Here is an 18043-nt window from a genome sequence, read left to right as displayed (position 1 = left end):
AACACACCTGGTTTAACTCATCTTTATAAGCTGTGCTTCAGCAGAACTAATAGACTAATGGTCTAAAGCAGGGTTATAATTTTAGTCCTGGGGGGTGGCAGAGTTCACATGATTTGGCATTTTCTTTGCTCCACCACACTTGATTCAACCTCAGCAGTTAACTGTGAGGTTTACTAGGTGTGCTTAGAGCAGGGGGATTGTCAACCTGTGCTGGACAATGGACCACAATGACCTACATTAATGACCCTTAGAGCACCACCATGCTAGTCAACCAGTCTGACCAGCTTCCCAAAGTCCATCAAATTTACACTATGCTAGTCAACAATTACCACAGTTGCCACACTCTCTCTAAGCTTTTTAATATCTAATTCGTAAACTATGATGTAATGGGTGGATATGATGCACACAAAAATATCAAAATCAGGCCAAAGTGTACAATATACACTGTTTATTGATAGTGATTTAATAAATTATGCTCTCAGAACCAACAAAGGTGCAAATACAATATTCCAAAGACATTTTCTTTATGGATCACTCGCTAAACTCTCTCTCTGTGTAAAAGAAGCACACTGACAAAGCAACAAGAAAGTAACAGGACACTTCGATATGAAAACGATCTCCTAAAAGAATGGATTTACAGATATGAAACACTCCCCACCCCTCATAAAATATTTTTCTCTATCTACACATTAGCAAAAGTCCTTCATTTTCAAACATCTATAAAAATGCATGTTTTTGAACAGAGAGATGTGGAAATATACATGTGTGACAATGAGAGTTTGACACCAAGCGCCACCAGTATTGTAATATTTGGCATTAAATACATCTATAATAAGCGATTTGTCTGTGCAAAAACATTCCTGGCATGATCTTTTTGAAATCAGACAAAAATATCGGCTAATGCTTTCTCCTAACGTACTCTGTATAATTTTTGAAAAGTTAGACATTCAGGAATAACTGGACCACTGACAGCCCACTTTTGGGCCACAGAAGGTTGAGTCTAGTCTACTAGCTAATCACAGAGATACAAACAGAGGAAAGAATGTAAAGGATATAAAGTGTCTATGCTTTATACTTTTTTTTTGCATTTCTTCAAACGATTTCTTAGAACAACACAATGTCCTGACTATTTTCAGTCTGATCTCAGAGGCTGTGTAGATGCTATAGGATGCAGGGACCAACTAGCTGAACATCTGCACATACACAAAGCTCTGTTCTAGGCAAAGCAGTCTTCAAACTGTGAGATCCTTTTTCCACACTACGTCTCTCTCTCTCTCTCTCTCTCTCTCTCTCTCTTACACACACACACACACACACACACACACACAGACACAGACACAGACACACAGAGACACAGAGACACAGAGACACAGAGACACACAGTAAATGATGATTGTGGATGTTTTGGCCCCAGGGCTGCAGAATCAGGCCTTCTTGCCTTTTTGTCTGTAAAGCACAGCCTCTCCCAAAACACTTTCCTGGGAAAGGAGAAACGTCTTGTTGAGAATTGCCTTTCGTCAACTGCCGCTGACGGCTGTTCTCCAATCTTTGGTCAGCAGAAGTCAGAACTGTGAAATCCTGGAGCAGCTCGGAGGATAAGTGCCCAGGACATGAGCAATGAAGGATGATGTGGAAGGATTTGATGAGCACCTCAAGTCACTTTACTAAAATATGGAAACAAAACAAAACATTAGGAGTGATCACGTCTGTTAATCAATATTAAGACAGTTTGACAGTTTTATTGATTGTTAATATTTTAATAGACACTACCATTCAAATAAAGTTTGAAATCACTGGTTACTAAAGAATGAAGAAAATATTTGTTATACAATCTTAAAATATTGCTACAATCCCAACACTTCTTCACACTTTCACATCTCAATTACAAACATGGTTCTTATGGAACAAAAACGCTTCTTCTATGTCATTGTTTGAAGAACAGAACCTTGTGTGCTAGTAACACACCAGATTATGACAATCAGCAGGAAAATATAAAACTGTAAAAAGGAGTTTTAGGCAGGATTCAGACTAATAAACCAGTGTTTCTGAAAGGTGTTAAATGCTTCCCTCAGGTTCTCCTCGGATGTTCCCACACGTTCCTTATAACTTTGGGCCTATTTACAATAATTGAAATTATTAACATGATTTCTGTTGTAATGGTGATAAAGCCTCAAGGCAAGTTAAGAGGGACGGTGGTGGTTCTACAATAGAACAATAGATGGTTCTCACATTCCCATAATGGCTCTATCAAAAAATATAATGGACTATTTAAACCGCAAGGGAACAAACTCCGTGATGCTGTTCTACTCAAACTACCAGTGAATAAGCAAGTAAACACGCACACAATAGAGCACAATGGAGAGAGAGCAAGTGGGAGAGACAAGCAGAGAACCACAGTAATCATTACTCGTATTATTGATTTTTTGGCAGGCGTATTTCCGCTTGCCTAAATTAATGTGGTTTGAGTGATCTGATCATAATTCCATCACAATGCATCTTTGAGTGTTTACACCCCTTTTTACCTGTGAACGAGTCTGTTTATGTCTGCCATTAACGCAGGTATAATATAAACAGACCCATAAAGATTTTTGCGTGACAGCAATCATTTAAAATATTAACCAATTATTTAAAAAAGGCTGAAAACATCAGTTTCAGCAGCACAAGCAATAAGTGGCTTGTGCTGCTAAAACAGATGTTGCACCATTGGCTTTTATGTAAGGGCATAAACTGGAGCTGAACAATAGCAACACTAATATAAAGCAGAATCATGAACAGTCGTAACAGAAGCAGAGGACGGTGATGATGATGACAGATTGTACATGTACTTACTAAGTAGACATCCAGCACAGAGCCATCGTCTCTGTCCATGTCCATGGTGCTTTGCTCAGACGTCAGACAGATGGCGCTGTCCTCCAGCGTGAAAGTGGAACAGGAGCCAATGTCACATCTGCAGCAGAGAAATTCAGCAGAATTTAGAAAGCAAGCGCCACACTCAGGCTGGCAGAACACACTCTGTGGACTGAACTAAAATGACAGAGCTTTTTTATAATTAGCATCACGAGGGGAATCACGTCTGGAACACATAAGTGTTCTTATTCTGAAGATAATAAAAATTTAAAGTAACAATCTGAAATCTGAAATAATAGAACAACTGGTATAAAAATGATTCCTGATTTCTACCCTATATGTATACTGTTTATATATTCTTTCATAAAGGTAATGGTTCTATGTAGACAACTCAACTCAAAATAACCATTTGGATGCTTAAATGTTTTTTTTTCTTTGTAAAAGGTGGGAAATCTTTTTAAATGGTTCTATATAGCACCATAAATCATACTATCATTATGAGTCAAAGTAACCTTTAGAGAACCCTTAGAGAAGAGCACTTGGGACCAAAATGCAGTCGGTTTGATTCCCTGGACCAACAGGACAGTGAGGGCAGGGGAAGTGAAGGAACAATGCTTTCTTCTACCTCGAAGTTCACAGTTAAGGTGCCCTTGAGCAAGGCTTCAAAACCCCAATGGCTCCCCCAGGCACTAAGGTAGCTGCCCTCCACTCCAATTATGTGTGCTCACTTCCACAGATGAGTTAAATGCTCTGCAGTGGCTGTGAACAGTGTTTCTAGTTCTACTGTAGAGCCCTTTTGCTCAGAGAGTGTGGTTTTCTCTACTGGCCTCACTGTTTCCCACCTTCTCTGTAATATACACATCACCGGGCAAGTAAGCATCGACCTCAGCTGAAGAAGGCGCTTACCTTTTTATTGCCCTCAATAATGTCTTGAGCTATTGCTGTCATAGCAACTACCAACCTGTCTACTTCTTGAACTTTCATTCTCATAGTAACACATTTCAGTCATCCGGGCTATTCATTAACACAGGTGTGCCCTGGACCCAATCAAACATTGCCCAGAGCTGAATCACAAATCTGTGCCACTTTCCCTCCTCAAAAAGTAATAATAGACTTTAAATGATGTAATCTCGCTCAGTATTAAAAAATATTGACCCTCCTCCGCTAAAGTTGCTGTTGTGGAGATACAAGGTTTTTGTGTGATGGCAATGACACTGCATGTTTTAAATACCTTATACAGAAAATATTCAGCCTCATCAACCATTTTCTAAACACCACATTAACTGTGCCTTTAAGACAGGTACATGTACATGATCTGAATTCTGATTGGCTACTCTGTATTGTGCCTAATTTTTAAAGCAGTCAAGGATGAAACGCAAATGGGCGGGGCTAATATTTTATGTAGTTTACTTGCACTACAAAGCACTATTACAGGAGAACTGGTATTTTTGGCTCCTCCTACAGTTTGTGTGTTCACTTCTACATAACTGCTGTAAATACAACTCATGGTATGGAGCTCCCCCTTATGGACAGGTATAAACATGCATCTGTTTACAGTCTGAGAAATATAGCACGGTCATCTGGAGTGAAAGAAGCATGAGGACTGAGGCGGTAGAGTAATATTACAGGTTACGCAGTGTTACACAGCTCTTGAAAGAGGTCTTGGGCTGCTACATCACAAATCCATAGTGCAGTAGCAGAGTTGTGGCTACATGATGATGAATGAATTAAACATAATTAATTAAATTAAAGGCTGCACAGAGGTCTGTCGGAGTCAGCCTCCCCAGCACCACGGACATCTACACCTCCAGATGCAGGAAGAGGGCCACCTGCATCATGAAGGACCCCACTCACTCAGCACATTCACTGTTTTGTCCCGCTCCACTCAAGTAGAAGCCTGCAAAGCATTACGAGTAAAACGAACAGACTGAGAAAGTAAGACTCTTAAACTCCACCTAGCCAAACACACTGCACTGGCACTTTTCGAGGACACTTAGACACTTGGACACTTCATGATGTTACAGCTACTTATTAATTCATGCTGCTGCACATGTGATGCGAATGCCAGTAAAGACTCTTTACTCTTTATTCTTAATCCTTAATCTTATTAAAATACTGTATGTGAATCATGTACTCATTTTTGTCTTGTCTTTTTATTTACTCACTCAAGGCAACTATTTTATCTAATGTTTTATATTGCTTGTTAGAATTTTTCAGGGTATGATTTTCATGCATTTTATTTATTTTCCCCCGTACAGTCCACTTATAACCAAAAACAGTCCTAGGGAATTTCTACATGTTCTTTTTCCAGCCGGATTTTGTTACTGTTCCTTTAAGACTGATATACGTAAATGACCTCTGTTCTGATTGTCTGCCCTGTATTGTGTCTCTTTCAGAAAGCAGCCCGGGCTGAAAGGGCCCTTGATGTTGTTTACTTTTCCAAGTTACAGAGGGATGTGTGTTGTTTGATAAAGGGAAAAAACACCAGAGTCCCCTTGTGTTCACCTTCCCTCTGAAAGGCTCAGGCATGCCGTCTGACACAGTGTGTTATTATGTGATGGACGAGCTGGCTGCATTGTGTTGGGTGACAAGGCAACAGGTGACAAAGGCCAGCTCCCTAAATGCTGTGGTTTCCAGAGAAGTGTGGTTTAAGTTGCCGTAGCGCCAAATGGCATTTGGATCGTTCAGTTTCCCCATAACAATAGACTAATTGTCAACTGCCTCAGGAGACTAATGAAACATTTAGCAGGCCTTTTCATAGCAAATTCGCTGCTTAACAGGTGTATTGGCCAGGACTAGCCAAGACTAGACAATAGCACAAAGTAATACAGTGAACGCACCGCAGCGGTTCATGGACCATATGGAGGATGTGGAGGGGGATTAGATTGGTTTGGAGTCCACAGATATGGGTTACTATCTACGTAATGACATATTAAATATAGCTCTTTAGAAAGGCATGGAAACAACTCCGCCCTTCTGGTGATCCGGTGAGTGATGGGGTGGGGGTGGGAATTCTGCAGGTGTGTGTAGGAGGTCAAGGTTTCTGAATGGCATGCCTGGTTTGTGTAATGCGTATGTGAGTGTGTGTGCTACCTGTCATTTGATCTGGCCTCCAGGTATCTGTCACTGACAAACATAGAAGAAGAGGAGACAGAGGTGCCTACAGAAGAAGCCTCGCCTAAAGAGGGTGTGACGGCCACCAGGTCTGGACGCTGATAAGAACCAAACACTGAAGAGAAAAGAAGCAGATGTGTCAGTACACACTGAGCAGAACTGGAGATGAAAAGATACAGGTTCTGAGTGAAAATGGTCAAAATTGTTAAAGATGATTTATTATTATCATAACAAAACTCTAATGACCTGTATGTCTACACATCCATTTCTACATAACGCATATGTTCAAATTAGCTACTGAATCATTTACTATAGTTACTGAATATTAAAGGGTCCATATGTAATATTTTTCTATTTTTTATTTGTAACATGCTGTTTTTGTTACTGTTGATTTGCTGCCATATTTTTTATCCTCTTTTATCTTTTATAAAAAGTTATAGTCTAAGTTACATACTATAGCATATAGTATAGTAGATAGTACAGTATATACACACTAGTGTGTGTGTGTGTGTGTGTGTGTGTGTTCATTACCACAGATGGACAGTTAATCAAATACTTTGGATATTTTATGTATATATTTGAACCTGTATGGATACTTCTGACCCTGTGTTGATTGTGCACTGTGCACCAAATCCTTGTTTTGTTTTCTATTAAAGATGTGTGTTGTACGTTCATTCTGCCACCCCAAAAAACATTGCCATGGCCTGTATGTAAACACTCATCACGCTCATTCCACAGCTGCAGAATTTAGGTTGCTGCTGTTAATGGTACATTTGAATGCTGTTGATGTTGTAGAAATCTGCTGAGTGTGGTAATCTGCCTTTGCAAGCCATGAAATAAACGTCCTGGAAGATGAGTCATGAAAGATACACTGCAATTAAAACGTAAAGTCTACAAAAAAAAAAAGAAGAAGCCAAAACTGAAACACTGAAACTCCACATCCCCTAATTTGACCTTTTCACTGTAGCCCACGTTGCTTCTTAGAGCTTGAGTCAGTGCTGCACAAAATGTTATTAGTCATTAATTTAGTCAGTAGTGTTTGTTCTAGAGGCAGTATGAATGAAAAATGTGCTGACATAACTGTTCCTCTTCTTGCAGTTCTGGGTACATGTTTCTTTTAACTGCTCAAGGTTTAAGGGTGACTGTATATGGGCTCACATTCCCATGTGCCATTCTTGTAAATTGTGAAACTGTGTATATATCAAATATATAGCCATTCACAACTAATAACTGAAAAATAAGCCTGTAATTTATGAGGCATCACCTGTCTATTAACACATATTTGAACTGATCATTGGTATATATATTTAATATATTCATTATGTCTTTATTGGCTGTAATAAACTGTAAGTAACTACAAATGCAACAACAGTGATTCAAGACTTCCTAACCATGTCCATCCAGGCTGGCCAGACTGCGGGCTCCAATCAGCCGGTCAGGTCTTTCATCCACTTTCTCGTCCTTCTGAGAGGATAGCAGCTCCTGAGAAGAGGACTTGAGGGGGACTATGGAGTTTCTTGTCCTCTTTGATGGAGAGTAACGGTTTGCTACATTGGACAAATAGGGTCAAGAAAAGAGAGAGAGAGAGAAAGAGAGAGAGAAAGAGAGAGAGAGAGAGAGAGAGAGAGAGCAGATTAGAGATGTATCTTATGAAAGAGAACCATCATCACTATTAACATTCCCAAAGCTTCTGTCCCAAATTAGCTGCAACGTTTATGATCTTGTGTCTCATAAATAGATGATGAAATTATACCCTATCCCCCAAGCCTCACATCACAACACTGCATGGAAATGAAGCTAAATTCTACGCTAACTCAATTCCAACCTCCCGAGACCCATTTACTTAAGTGTAGACTAGAAAAAATAATGTACTCAATTTACTTGATTCAAAGATGATCCACATAAATAAAAAAAAATTGCATTTAATTAGTTCTTTAAGTTGTTGTGGTCATACTCAGAACCACTGTCTTCACTACACTGTAAATAAAAAATAAATATTATAAAGTAGAGTGTTGTTTTAATTCAGTTAAAAGTTCTCCTAACCCACATTATTTTTACCTCTGCATCTCGGTTTAGTCAACAATACATATCAAGTTGAGCCTCACAAACATCAGTAAATGAGCTACTCATTAAATATTGTGTAAGATGTGTAGTCTGTAGCTCCTCCCCCTCAGTTTGTTTACTGTTTATTCCCATCTGCAAGTTAGCATCCCCTCTATCACATGGATAGGTCTTCCTATTCTCACGACTCCTGACCATAGAGAGCTGTGGTGTTTAAGGGATCTGAACTTATGACCTCCTGTCTCTTGACAAGCAGGTGATTAGACAGCTGTGCCAGCTCAAAGAAAGAAGGGAAAGGTACATTTATTCAGAGCTGTTTTTATGTAGGGCATTTTCACAGCTCTAGACCTGCCCTACGGTCTAACTGCTGCTCATCGAGTGTGAGGAGATCAGAAGTTCAAATCCCAGCAAGGCCTCCAGTCTGGGGATGTCATGTGATAGGTTAAGTGCTACTCTGCTGATGGGAATAAATAGGTTGAGTAAACAAATTGAGGGGGAGGAGCCACTGACTAAATATATTACACAGTATTTAATCAATTTCAGCTGCAGCTCAAATACTAATGTTTTTAAGGCTCATCACAATATGTAATGTTGACCAAACTGAGATGCAGAAGTAAAAGAATGTGAGTTAGGAGAACTTTTCAGAAACTTTTCAGAAAGTGAGTTAACTCAAAAACAAGTTAGTTTATCATTTTGACTTTTTTAAAGAACCACCTTTTAAAGAGTGTAGACATTGTTGCAATGGCAATGGTTGCTTGTGCAACTTCCCTTTTATGCACATCCTTTTCTGCAAAAACACAAGATGGTGTTGCTGACATTAAGCTGTCTTTCCTAAACCTTACATTTGAAGGGCGGATTAAGCCATTTTTCCAAATCATAGACATGCACTCTTGAGCAGGGACCACCTTCTGAGGTCTGGAAGGGATCCATGAATTTCATAAGGCAGCTAAGTGACCCTACCATTATCTAGCTTTATGACCACTTTAGCTTCATGACCAATTTCCACAATACAAACACATTACAATGATAAAATATATCAACACAATCATTACCACAGGTAGGTAAACCAAACAGTACAGCTGTCTTGATGTCATACAAGACACAAATAAGACAATTCAGCGCTAGCTTTTTTTTAATACAGCTTGAAAAAAACTGAATGGATGGACACTCACACTGAATCTTCCGGAACACTCTGTTGCTCATGAACTTGAGAAATCTGTTTGCATAGAAGCCCGGCCTGTGCACGGACACCGTATCCTACGGATATTAAAGGGAGAGAGGGAGAGGATTTAATCAACACGGCAGATTTCATAATGTAACAAGAACAAGGAAGCCTTTTCATAAAGACCGACTAATCTGTACACTATCAACTTACACCGTCGTAGACGAGGGCTTTCCATGAGTGCTCCAGCTTCTTGATGAACCTTATGAAAGACAAAAAAACAGCACAGAGGGAAGGCTTAGCTGGAACTGACAGAGCTTGTAAATAAGCTAGTGACAAACTAGTGATTTCCTCTTAAACTGCCAACACCAAGTGGGTAAATATCCCTGATCTAAGTCTTATGACACTGTGAAATGAGGTAGGTATATGGTATATTAACAGAGCTTTAGTAACAGCTGTAATACTACAGGCAGTGCTTCGGTAAAGTAGGAGGCACAGGGTTCTACCTGTAAGACTGCAGGATGTCGATTATTCCCAGGAAAATCAGCAGCTTCTCCCCCCTGTGTGTTCTGGCTGGGATACCTCCCATTCTGAAGAAAGAATCAATACAGCAGCACATCGGTTAGCCTTCACAGTTCACCAAAACGTCTAAAACTCCTAATGTTTGGCTTATGAAGGCCTATCTTCAGGCACGTGCCTCAGAACCATGTTGAGTTACTCAATAATCTTAAACAGGCCTGCTTATGTGTTTTGTGACACTGAATGCCGTGTCCATTTATCTACAAAATGGACATAATCCAAACTTTAAAGTGGCCAATTGTTTTTAGCTGTGTGAAGTATTTTTGTAATTTTTATAGATAACAGTAAGTCATACAGCCCTAGAGAGCATATTAGCAAGTCTATTAGACATGGTTTGAGGCAAGGGTGCAATGATTTAGGAATTAATGCAATTAATTAGAGGACTAACAACTGATTAACAACTAATGAAAGTATACAGTTTGAAACAAAAGCTGTTCTTTAAAATGTCCCAATCTAATGGTCTCGCCACAAGCTAATATGTTAGCCTCAAGTTAACATATTAGCCACATGCTAACACATAAACAAATATGTTCATTATCAACAATATGATCATTTCTTGCAATACAATAAGGTGTTCTGTCACATCCCTAGTAGCTGGCATTTAGTAATGTTAGCCTCATTAGCAAAATGGGCAGACTAAACCTGTCTTTTTGATTCCAGACTATCACTTAAGTAGGTGCTTACGTGTCATCTGTGGTTATGGCTTCGGCTGCCCTGCCTTCTCCCTGGATGGACTCCATGGCAGTTGAGTAGAGGACTCTTTGGCCTACAGGACGGTTTCCGTGTCCCCCATTCACATCTCCTTCTCGGTGGCCCTGATCCAGCACGTGAACCCCTAGCAGCAGACTATAGTCCATAATCTTAAAGCTCTCCAGCACCTACACAAACACACACACACACATAACACTGTTAACACTGTAATGTCCATCTGTCAAATCCTGCTAACACGCGAAGCAAGGACACTATGCAGATTAATGATCCTAATGTCTTGGTCAGTACAAACACAAAACTCCATAAACACACAAATTGTAGCAATTCAGAACTGACACGTCTGCACTACAATATGACTGGGTGGGGTATATTATTGTTATTTGGATCAGTTCAAGGTCAGCTAAGCAGACCTGGGTATTGAACCCACAAACTTGTCTCTGGGGGCAGCACTGACCCTACTGAACCTCCTCCATAATAAGCTTCTAATAACAATACATGTATTAGATGACAAACATTTTTCCTATTACACTATACAGACAAAAGTATTTGGACACCTGCTCATTTATTGCTTCTGCTGACACTAAGGGTTAAAAAAAAGATTTCTTCCTGCTTTTGTTGGAGTAACTGTCTCTACTGTCGAAGGTAAGAAGACTTTCTACTAGATTTTGTAGGAGCATTGCTGTGAGGATTTAATTGCATTCAGTGACAAGACCGTTAGTAAGGTCAGGATGTTGGAGGATCACCACTGCACCTCACCCCACCATCTCAAATCCTCCCAAAAGTATTGGATGGAGCACCAACCATCATTCCTAAGAACACAGTTCCACTGCTCCACAGCTCAGTGCTGGGTGGGTTATATGGTTATATATATATATATATATATATATATATATATATATATATATATATATATATATATATATATATATATACACAAAAATAAAAAAATAAATAAAATAAAAAATGCACTATTTAAGCAAAAGAGATAAAAGATATACTATATGTACCCCTTCTTCTGATGCGCTGACACAGATGCAGTGTGCAAATACCCACACACACACACATATATATATATATATTCAGAAGAAGGGGTACATATAGTATATCTTTTATCTCTTTTGCTTAAATAGTGCATTTTGTATTTAAAAAAATGTGTACATTTCTGTAACAGACCGTCCACAAACTTTACAAAAGCAGCACTGCGCACAGAGCAGCCGCTCAGTATTCCAGCAGAGGCACGAGGGGGAAGCATTTTTTGCCCACGGGGGGCACTCCGTCATGGCTGAAACAATGTGCTGAGTGTGTACGTTCTGTATTTCTCAGCAGTGAGATCAGCACAAACTGGGGGAAGAGAAAAACTGAAGCAGCCACGGCAAGCCAGGCAGGAAAAGCAAGACACCTCCCTGCTGTGAATCTGGGGTGAAACAAGTGCAGAAGTCACAGTGTGTCCTGTGTGTGTGTGTTTGCTGATGAGTGTATGTGTGAAAGTGTGTGTGTGTGTGTCACAGTGAATAGGCAATTTGCTTCAGAATATCCTGTTGTCTAGATGGGAAATGTTCAAAAGGAAAACGCTCTTATATGAAGGTCAGTTTAAGACCTAAAGTTTATAGGGTGAGTATTTATGTAGGCTGAGTTATGTATTAACGGAGAGAACACTTTGACCTTGTCCATGACTGAAGCTCTCTCTCTCTCTCTCTCTCTCTCTCTCTCTCTCTCTCAGAATCACTCACATGACAAAAGCCTCTTGAAAACTCAGTCTACTATATTCTGTTGAGCATGCGAAGGACTTCAGTCCAAAAGTCAGTTTTGAAGAATGATATGGCTTTAATTTTAGGCTCTACGCTGTTTCTTGTCATTGCACATGCTAAAAAAACAGTAATGCATGCTTTTATTTACTATTTTATTTACTCTCTGATAAAGAGATAACCATTATAGTAAAAAAGCAACTCTGTACATAGGCCAAGTGAGACTTACAAACCTGGCCAACAGCACCAAAACACTTTGCAGAACACATTAGTGTTTCAACAGAACTAGCCTTTCAAAAGACTTCCTGAATGTCTGCAAATGCAACTCACGGTAGATCTACCTTGTGTTTCAAAACCAGTTTTAACACGCCCTCATCCCCATTTGGCCTCTAGGGAATCCCCAGCCCCATCTTAAGAACTGTTGCATTACTTTATTAGCAGAAGAATAGTTAGGTAGATGATCTCTCAGAGGGACAAGGGATCGAGCGAACATAATGGTGCCTCCCAATTGCAGTTCCCTGCAAAGTTCATGTTGGGTAGGACCTCCCTTTTCATTCAAAATTGCTTGGATTCCTCATAGCATGAATTCCACAAGGTGTTGGAAACACCCCTTTGAGATTATGGTCCATGTTAACATGACTGCGTCACACAATTCCTGCAGCTTCGTCAGGATCACTTTCATGCTCTGAATCTCCAGTTCTACCACAACCCAAAGATGTTCTACTGGATTCCGATCTGGTGACTGGGAAGGCCTCTGAAGAACACTGAAGAACTAATTGTCATGTTCATGAAACCAGTTTGAGATGACTTTGCTTTTAGATATGATGCATTATCATGTACATTGAAGACATTTAGCAGACGCTCTTCTCCAGAGTCACTTACAGAAGCGCTTTATTGTTTAGTCAGAAATTATCCTTAGCTAGTTTCTATAGACTAGAGACCAAAAGATACCTCTAAGCTTAGACACTACTAAATACGAAAGTCTGTATGGAGACCACAAAACTCGGCACTACACTTCGCCCAAGTACTCTTGGAAGAGCTTCTTACAGATGGAAGTAGCCATTAGAAGATGAGTAAATTGTGGTCATTAAGGCATCCAGCAACAATACTCAAAGCCATCAAATGATGATCAAGCGATGATTGGTATTAACTGGATCAAAATATGCCAAACAAAAACCCATTCCACCACCACCTGAATGAGGTACAGGTGTTCCTAATAACGTGCTTGGTAAGTCTAGATATTTCATTAACAGCAGTTATTTTCATGCACATCCCTCCCTCAGTGTTTTGGGAATTTAACTGTCATAGGGAGCCTGTAGGATGGAATGCAGCTGTATTAAGCAAACTAACTCCAATCCATGGCCCAAAATGGTGGATAAAGCTGTTTATAAGCCCTATCTTCAATCACTCTTTAATTTACTATTATAATGTTTAATATTTTAAAACTACATTATTTGGTTTTCTGGGCTTTAGGTTGCAAGCATCTACATTTCTAATGTAACCACTGATACAGCTTCATCACTTTACTGGGCTAGCCCGCTAGTTAGCCAGACCAAGTCTACATGGCTAACACCAACAAACAGAGACGATACACTGCAGGTTCAAACCAAAGTTCAGTACTAAGTTCTAAGTTCTGTTCTGTTTAAACGTTTAAAAATACGTTTTACATTACGTTTTGCAAAGTTTGCATGACTAGGTAATCATCCAGACAAGAGAGAGGGCAATCAGTCTGAAAATGATGCTTTGTCTTTGTTGTTCCCTCCTCCCTTTGTGCTTAAAGGGGACACTTGTTTAACATAGGTAACACACACTTTCAAGGGCTGAGTCAAAATTGGTGAGAAAGGAAAAATGACTTCCCAAAGGAAAAATGACTTTTCTTATGATTATCTGAGGAGAAATAAGGCAGAGCCAAATGTTGCTTCACTGGTTTCTGACTTTTTTCTCCTAAACCCCACCTTAAGAGAAAGAGGAGATCCACATCAACGCTTAACTGTGAGGGGTTGTGAACAGAAATGAGAAAAGCATACAATTTTCTTCTGCTTTGATAGACTGTTGTAAGGTCTCTGAGATGGAGAAGAGAGCTTCATAAGAAATGAGGGGATCTCACACTGGTCTTATATGAATCTTATTCTGAGCTGAGACTGAGTTGAGATCAGTCTGACCAAAAAGAGAATAAGCCACTTGTAAGACATTAGTTTTACATTTACATTTAAGGCATTTAGCAGACACTCTTATCCAGAGCGACTTACAAAAGTGCTTTGCTATTTACCCCAAGAAAACCTCAGCTAGTTAGAATAGACTAATAGTTCAAAGATACCTCTAAGCTTTAGACATTACTAAACACAAGTCAATAAGGTGACCATAGTACTCTGCTATTCGCCCAATAGCAGTTTTGATCAAAGTGAGGAGCTGAATGTCAGAAATAGGAGTAAAAATCTCATATTGGCCTCAAACAGGACTTGTCCATGTCCAGGAAAAACAATGACTCTAAGATCTTAACTTGAATAGTTCTGTCCTCTGGGGATGTTTAAAAATGGCGAGGCTGAAACACACATACACAGTGATATACGTTTATATCTATCCGCTTCATTCGGTGAAAGGATCCAAATTTGGAGACACTTTTTGACTTCAGTTCCTATCATCAGTTAATGCATTCGGAAATAATTTCCTCCCAAAGGAGGTGGCCTGCCTGATCATTGACTGAGAGTGCACGTTTCCAAGGTACTGCACGAAACCAAATGTAGGATTCTGGCGAGCTGTGTTTTGCATGGCGTTCTCATTCCGGACATATCAAATGGACTCTCTTTGAATAGGGCCACAGACTATTGTCCTGATTTTGTTTTGCATCCTGCCCCGTGGTAGGCGCAAACCTCCAAACAAGGTCAATGCATTACAGTCCGAACAAACACTGTAAGTAAGACAACAAGTAAGACAACACTGAAAGATTCATTATAATTTCCTTGTGCTATTCTTCTTGAAACCAAATACACTGATTAAAATGCCAGCGAAAGAGGAAGTTGCTAAGTGTATGCTGAATGGGTTAGAGCTTTATTGTGAAAATCTTATGTATAAATACACCTGTCAGCAAGACGCTTAGGAACATACCCAACAGACAGCCCCCGCCAAAGATTCTCTGCACGCAAACTGAAACGGGTTCAGCAAGATCACACTGTCACCATTCAAAGATTTTGTCAGCAAGGTGGACAGGATGTAAAAATAACTGTTGAAGAACGGCCTCTTACTGCTCATGTTTACCCATAGTGCATTTAGGTTAAAAAAAGATGGCCAAAACAGAAGATCTACAGCATGTACAAGTCTGGAAAACATCCTGGTTGGGATGTGGGTGGTTTGCTGGGCTGTTTAGAGTTCTTACATCCAGGCAGCCCGATTGAAGCACCTTAGTAAAGACCAATCACCAGAGTGTTACTGCACTTACAGTAATATTACACTGGCGTTATTACTTAAGGGGAAATTCAATAACATAAAGAAATAATTCAATAAACAGTGTTCACAATGTCAACAATGGTCTATAATGACCAGTGAACCATTTCATTTTGTAATGGTGTGCATTTCTGCTGTTCTTGGCTGGTTCTTGTGGCCGGTTTCACAATCCCAAGCCCATTACCTAACTTTCTTAACTCATTATAGAGTCAAGAGAGAGCCGCATATCACCACCAGACTTGGCTACTTGGCGAAAACCAGGCCTTTCCCGTAAAAGACAAATCAGCCTGTTTCATTCTGAGACTTTTTAAACTGCATCTAAACATTTTTGCACCAAAAAAGTACACAGTAAGTACACAGTACACATACTTACTATTTCTACATCACAGAAAACGTAAAGGGCTTAGAGTGGCTCAATAATCTAATATGCTACCACAAATTTGGTATCAGCAACCGGAGTCCAATAGAACACAATTGGCCATGTTCTCTCTGGGTGGGTAGATGGTGCTTTCTCCCCTCATCACTCTTAAGTTAAGTTGGCCTGGCACAAGTATCTGTTGGCTGGTGCCGTGGTGCTGGGGGCCTGGCACTTTTCTCCAAGCACGTTGGCCGAATTGGTTGCAGTTCAAAAAGAGGTGATGGCTGGGTTTGCATGTATTGGAGGATACATGTGTTAAGTCCTTAGCCTCCAAGTGTTGGGAGCATTGCTAGTGCTAAGGGAGCTATGGTCGGGTGGGTTGATTGGCAAACCAAAACTGGGAGGAAAAGGGACAAATTCGACAAACAGATTATTGAAGAAAAAAATAAATTGCCATTCCTGGGCACTTTTAAGCGTTATTGCAGCAAGCAGCATTCTCATAACACTTGTTGGAATCAGTCTTTACAAACAGTTGTGTAGGTTTGCTGCCTTACAGCAGTGTCACTCGAAATTCCTTATGAAAGCCATCATGGTGCTTGCTGCGTGTGTGTGAACATGTACTGCAAGTTCAGTTGCAGGCGGCGTGAGTGTGACGGAAGCAGAGAGTTCCTGCGTTCTGCAACTCTCTTAGTGCAGAGGTGTGACGTGCTTAGTCAGGAGCACTCAGCAACATTTCTGCTAAGAACACACTTTATCACTTCTCAGCCCACAGGAAACAATAACAGTGAAAACTTCAGTGTGTGAGCTCACACTGTTTACAGGAATCACTCATGAATTCCTGAAAGCATCGTAGCTCGATGAATGATGCCCTTAATGGTAGTTGGTGTGGTGCAACAGATAACCCCACTACCTGCCAGTGAGCTACCACATCATGTGGGAGACTGGGGTTTGATTCCCGGTCTGGGTGACTATGCTGTGCTACACCAATAAGAGTCCTTGGGTAAGACTCCTAACACTACATTGACCCTCCCTGTAATACCAGTTACCTTGTAAGTCGTTCTGGATAAGAGCATCAGCTAAATGCCAGAAATGTAAGTAATGTAAATGTAAGCTTGCAGAGCCCAGGTATCATTAATGTAGTCTTTCATTCAGTGGTGTTCCACTGTAGTGTTTTTACATGGAGATGTACAAAAGCACGGGAAACAAGGCCTTAGTGTATTTGCATGTATGGTCACATGTGTGTGACTATGTGTATTTAAACTGGGGTTCAATGTCAGTACCATCTTCAGCTCCAGTACGTTTATCATTTGCCATCATCATTGCCACATATTTCAGATGAAAAATACGGTGTGAAAATATGTTTAGATATCCGACAAGTCATGTATAATTTATTTTAAACCAGCTCGGCCCTTATGTGGGGTCATAATTCTTCACACTTAATGACTACATAACTCAGAAATATGTTAAATGGTAGATACTAAACAATTCATATTAAATAATATGTAATATTGCAGAGTAAGACTGTATAATAATCCTAAGGAATAGTTTCACCAAAAATCTAATGAGCTTAATCTTATACCCCTATGCAGTTGTTCAGACACATGTTTGGTTTCTAAATGCTGCCTCTCATGCTGAGTTTAGAACGAGATAAGAGGAGCCGTTTTAAGCAACCTGAACCACTTCTATCTCAGCAGAGTATGTGGTATTATTATGCATGCTGTGGTCCAGTTTGAAAGAGAAATGGTGCTACAAAGCATGACATTATGTAGATGATAATGTAGGTCCAATTTTAGCTTGTATTTGTAGTCGCTTTTAGAAAGGTGTTTGAAACAAAGAAATTAATATTTATATAGGTGAGATTTGTGATGGTCTAATGCTGCATTCCAGAGCTCATCAAACAGTTGTATTCAGCAGATGGCTAACTTGTAAACACAACGTAACTCCGTTGGGGTAATTGTCGGAAGATCTGCCCACTAAGCATAGAGATCAGTAGGATATCAGAAAACAACGACACGGAGTCGACCA

The 18043-nt window shown here is 39.9% G+C and overlaps 1 protein-coding gene across 2 annotated transcripts in view; it reads right to left on the bottom strand.

Annotated features, from left to right (window-relative positions):
• Window positions 1-433: 433 nt before the first annotated feature.
• Window positions 434-18043, bottom strand: part of pip5k1bb (phosphatidylinositol-4-phosphate 5-kinase, type I, beta b) — a 62800-nt gene continuing 45190 nt past the window's right edge. For both annotated transcript variants that reach the window (XM_072681502.1, XM_072681503.1), the window contains 8 exons: window positions 10448-10641; window positions 9691-9774; window positions 9398-9446; window positions 9195-9279; window positions 7353-7508; window positions 5941-6076; window positions 2830-2947; window positions 434-1664 (listed from right to left, as the gene is read on the bottom strand). In XM_072681502.1, the coding sequence (XP_072537603.1) occupies window positions 1662-1664; window positions 2830-2947; window positions 5941-6076; window positions 7353-7508; window positions 9195-9279; window positions 9398-9446; window positions 9691-9774; window positions 10448-10641 (825 nt within the window). In that variant the 3' untranslated portion in view covers window positions 434-1661. The remainder of the gene's footprint in view (window positions 1665-2829; window positions 2948-5940; window positions 6077-7352; window positions 7509-9194; window positions 9280-9397; window positions 9447-9690; window positions 9775-10447; window positions 10642-18043) is intronic.

Source organism: Salminus brasiliensis, chromosome 6 (assembly GCF_030463535.1).
Source record: "Salminus brasiliensis chromosome 6, fSalBra1.hap2, whole genome shotgun sequence".
Lineage (NCBI taxonomy): Eukaryota > Metazoa > Chordata > Actinopteri > Characiformes > Bryconidae > Salminus > Salminus brasiliensis.
Note: the sequence above shows the minus strand (reverse complement) of the source record. Positions and strands in the feature narration are given on the sequence as shown.